General features: G+C 63.5%; 1 protein-coding gene across 1 annotated transcript in view; it reads right to left on the bottom strand.

The window, feature by feature from the left end:
• COL9A2 (collagen type IX alpha 2 chain) overlaps positions 1 to 3,765 on the bottom strand; it is a 12,344-nt gene extending 8,579 nt beyond the window's left edge. The window contains exons 1-5 of the mRNA XM_027909387.1: positions 3,482 to 3,765; positions 1,752 to 1,826; positions 959 to 994; positions 805 to 867; positions 185 to 238 (exon numbers count right to left, since the gene is read on the bottom strand). Coding sequence (XP_027765188.1) covers positions 185 to 238; positions 805 to 867; positions 959 to 994; positions 1,752 to 1,826; positions 3,482 to 3,553 — 300 coding nt within the window. The 5' untranslated portion in view covers positions 3,554 to 3,765. The remainder of the gene's footprint in view (positions 1 to 184; positions 239 to 804; positions 868 to 958; positions 995 to 1,751; positions 1,827 to 3,481) is intronic.
• Between the last annotated feature and the right edge of the window lie 665 nt (positions 3,766 to 4,430).

Raw genomic sequence — 4,430 nt, 5'->3', positions numbered from 1 at the left:
AGGAGAGTCAGGAGCAGAAACAGGCGGGTCTGCTCTGCCAGCTGCTAAAATCCCCCCTCCCTCAGCCAGCCCCGGTGCCCCCTCACTGCCACAACCTCCATCACCAATTCCTGGTCCCTGTCCAGGTGGGAGCCAAGGAAAGGGGGAGCCTGGAGAAGCTGCCCCAGAGCAGCCCCTCACTCACTTTTATTCCTGGGGCTCCGATGGGTCCTGGCTCCCCCTTTGCTCCTGTCAGGCCCTGCAAGAGGAGAGACCCCAGAGGTTATTCCCAGCCCCTGGGGTTGTTCCCATGGAAGGAGATGAATCCCTTTGCAGGCAGATCCAGCTGGATGAATAACTCATGCTCATAGTGACAGTTATTTCTCTATTCATTTGTTACTGAAGAATAACTAAACCCCCAAAGATTTGTGAAGTGCCATCAGAGGCACTAAAGAGGACCCTGTAGTTTGGGATTCCCTCTGATCAGCAGGAAAATCCCTGGCACTGACCTGGGCATGGGGCAGGAACCCACCCAACCCTCCCTGGGCACCCATCACACACCCCTGAGACCCCAACCAGGGGTCCCTGCTCCCTTGGCACAGCTCTGCCCTGCGTGGGGTGCAGGGGGACGTGCTTTTGGGTGCCCAGGCAGTGGGAGGGGGTGGCAGCAGCCCTGCCCAAGCTCTGCTGTGATTCCAAAGGTGCTTCCAACTCCTGCAGGAAGGGATTTTGGCCCCTTCTGACATGGGACAGACACGGTAAGAGAAGTTTGCTGTGCCCTGGGGGCCAGGGACCCCCCCAGGGGGACAGGGGGTGGGTACTCACGTCGATGCCCGGCTTCCCTGGGGGTCCATTGGGGCCGGGGGCTCCGGGGTCCCCCTTGACACCCTGTAAGAGAGAGGAGGAGGGGGCAGGATGGAAGGAGCTCCTCTGGGATGGGGGAGAGCACAGGGGAGCTGGGAGGAGGGCAGGTACTCACCGGGGAGCCCGGGGCTCCAGCAGGGCCTTTGTCACCCTGGGGGGAGGAAGAAGGTTGTAAAAGGGATCTGTCGCCCCCCAGGGTGGGGGGCTCAGCATCCCTGTCCCCCTCCTCAAGCTGGATTCCACAGCCAGGTGGGGAATGGGGACGGGGCTGGGGTTGGGAACAGTGGGTTGTGCTGGGGTTTGGGGAGGGCTGTGCTGGGGTTGGGGGGGTGTGGAAATTGTGGCTGTTCTGGGTATAAATAGCACTAAAATAACAGCTGGGGGCACATCCCAGAGAAAGGGCATGTTATGCTGGCTCACAGGTCTCCCCTCTGTTCGGGCCCCCACTCCACAGCCCGGGGAGGACCTGGAGCCACAGCCCCCCCCAGCCACACCTTGGGCTCACCATCACCCACTGGGGTGTCCTGCTCCCCACCAGCCCCCCTGCCCTCTGGGCTGACCCTACACCCCTCTGAGCATCCTCAGCTGCCCCCACAGGGGAGCACCCAAACCTCCCTGTCTTGTGATCCCCCAAAACCCCTTCAGCCCCCGATTTCCAAGGTGCTCAGGAGGCCACGGGCAGCTGTGGATGGAGATGGCGCCTCAGCGCCAGGAGCTGAGCTAAAGGCAGGGATGCTCCGTGTGCCGCAGCCCAGGAGCAGCGGGAACCCCACGGAGCGGGAATCCCACGGCACCAACATCCCCTGCCCTGCCCCAGCCTCTGCCCCACACACAATGTCCCTCTTTGTGCCTCCCCTCCCTCCCTCCCTCCCTCCCTCCCCTCCTCCCTCAGGTTCCCGGTTACTCACGTCAATCCCGTCCGCTCCCGGCACTCCTGGAGGACCAGGGGGCCCTCTCGGGCCGGGCTGTCCTGGTGGCCCTCGCTAAGGGGGAAGAGGGGTGGGATCCCCGTCAGGAAGCAGCAGAGGCACCCCAGGACATGCTGGGGGGACGGTGGGAGCCGCTGCCTGCCCTGGTTCCATGGGATTCCTGCCCCAGTGGAGCAGGATGTTTATGGGGTGATGGCAGCACTTCTACCTCATTTCTGTCCCCTCCTTCCCCGCCACCACCAGGGCTCCTGCCCCAGTGGAGTAGGGGTCTCCATGGGTTGAGGGCAGCATTTCTACCCCATTTCTGTCCCACCTCCTTCCCTGGCACCCCCAGGGTCTCCACGGGGTGATGACACCACTTTGCCAAGGCCCTCCTCGGATCAGAGTGGGATTTTTGGGAGCACTGGCAGGATTTGGGTGCTGGCAGCCCCGGGGTGAGATGGGGACCCCTGGCCCTCGGTGGGGGCTGTCCCTGAGCTGGGCTGGCTCCATGCCCGTGTCCCGCAGCCCCGCTCCCGGCTCCGCACAAAAGCTCCATTGAGGAGCGGCAGGGGAGCTCCCGGGGCCCGGCCTGCAGGTTTGCTCAGGACTCTGCAAAGAAAACCTCTGTTATCCTAACGGGGAGTCTTGGGGGGGAAGAGATTCCAGTCCTGGAGACGGACCCCGCGGTGTTCCTGGAAATGGGAACCAGACGTGGCTGGGCTGCAACTCCTGCGGCTCCTCCGGCCCCCCCCCGGGTGGGTTATTTGAAATAATGAATTTAAATATATAGGGGTGAGGGGAGCTGCTGGTTTGAGCAGGGAACAGGAGAGCCCTGGATCACACCCTGCAGTCGGGGAGGGAGAGAGTCCCGAGCCCCTGGCAGAGCCCCTGAAAGGCACCTTTGTCCTGCCCCAGTGATTTCCAAATAGTTCCTTGTTCCCGGAGCTCCCACGTCCCCGAGCCCGCTCCCCTGGCCAGACCCTGCCACCACGGGCTGTTCTAGGAGGGAACTGCCCCCCAAACTGCGCCGACAGGAGCCACATGGAAAGGTTTTCCAAAATCTTTTCTAAAAATCTGGGGTTTTAACCAGATTTTACCCCCCCCCCATCCCTGCGAGGCAGGGAGAGTTTTCCTGGGTGGGCTCCCAGGAGGAATTTTGCCTCCTCTTCTGCACGGCTCATCCCGAGGAGCAGGCAGACACCTTCCCTTCTTCCCGATCCAATTTTTCCTGCCCATGGGTGAGTGTGGGGAGTCCACGGGACCCCCAGGACCCCCTCTACTGGTGTCCCCCCCCGGGGCAGCCCTGGGAGGGTCTGAGTCCCCTCAGCCCCCTCAATCCAGAGCCGCAGCACATCCCAGGAAAGGAGAAGGGAATTTTCCCAGGTGATGGGAAGCAGATCCGGTGGCTGCTGCGGAGGGAAAGGGCATAATAAAACAGAACTTGTTCAGCCAACAAGTCCCAATCTCCAAGTCCCCTCTTCCCGCGGGGCTTTTGGCACGGAGAGGTCCCGAGTGGGTCCCACCTGGGGGCTGTTCCCAACCTCCCCCATTCCTGGGAAAAAAAACAGGGAAAGGTGCTGGGAATAGAATCCAAAAGTCGCAGGGGTGCTCAGCACTGCGATGGGGGAGATGGGCACCGTCCCTTCTCCATCTAGCCCCTCTCCATCCCTTCTCCAGCCCCATCCCATCCCAGCCCGGAGCGCAGCGGGATCGAGCACGGCACTTACGAGCTGTGCCAGGCAGAGGCAGGAGCTTTGGAGCAGGAGCCAGAGCTGGAACATCGAGGGACCCCCGGCCATGGCGAGGGCGGCCGGACCCGAGCGCGGGTGGGCTCGTGTCGCGGAGCTCGGGTTCGGCACCGCCGGACACGGGGAGGGACGGGGGGAGGAGGAGGAGGAGGAGGAGGAGGAAGGGGCTCATTAATATGGAGCAGCGGGATGAGGGCAGGAGGCAGCCCCGGCCCCCCCCCGCCCCCCTCCAGGTGAGCAAGGGGCTATTTTGGGCTCCACGGCTGGATGGAGACAGGGGGGTGGGCGCGATGGTGGCGAGGATTTGGGACAGGAGCTGCTGCCGGAGCTGCCCTGGGACACCCCGGCCAGGATGCGTGTGCGGGCACCCCCAGCGTGTCCCTGTGCTGTCCCCACCACGATGCCACACGAGGGCTGGATGCAGCACTGAGAGCCGGTTCCTGCCGGCATTTCTGACCCCCAGGAGGGGGCTGGGGGGGTTTCTGCCCCAAATTCTGCCCTGGGAGCCCCAGCAATGCCCCCAGATAATGTGGCACTGGGAGGGGAAGGGGGGCTGTGCCCACGGGGGGTGTGGATGCCTCACGCACCCCCCTCCATGCCCAGCGCCCCCCCAACTGCTGCCTGTGCCGGCAGCCGCCCCCCAGCTCCCGGGAATACGGGATGATTCATCCCGGCGAGTTCTTCCTCTTCCTCCTCCTCCTCCTCCTCCTCCCGGAGCCCGAAGGCTCCGCAATGAGCCACTGATTCATCGGGTTTGGGGGGGCTCAGGGGCCCCCAGGAGCGGGTCCCCCATTTCGCCCAGTTCTCCCCATTTCCCCCCCAATTTCTCCCATTTTTCCCCATTTCCCCCTAAACCCTCCAAATCCCCCCCATTTTCCCCAGTTCCCCCCCACCCCCCCCAAATTGCCCCCATTTCCCCCCAAACCCC

This window comes from Empidonax traillii, unplaced genomic scaffold (genome assembly GCF_003031625.1).
Source record: "Empidonax traillii isolate 1590-97213 ecotype Southwest subspecies unplaced genomic scaffold, ASM303162v1 scaffold2089:size39178, whole genome shotgun sequence".
NCBI classification, from domain to species: Eukaryota; Metazoa; Chordata; class Aves; order Passeriformes; family Tyrannidae; genus Empidonax; species Empidonax traillii.
The sequence above is the reverse complement of the archived record's forward strand: the minus strand, read 5'-3'. Positions and strand labels throughout refer to the sequence as shown.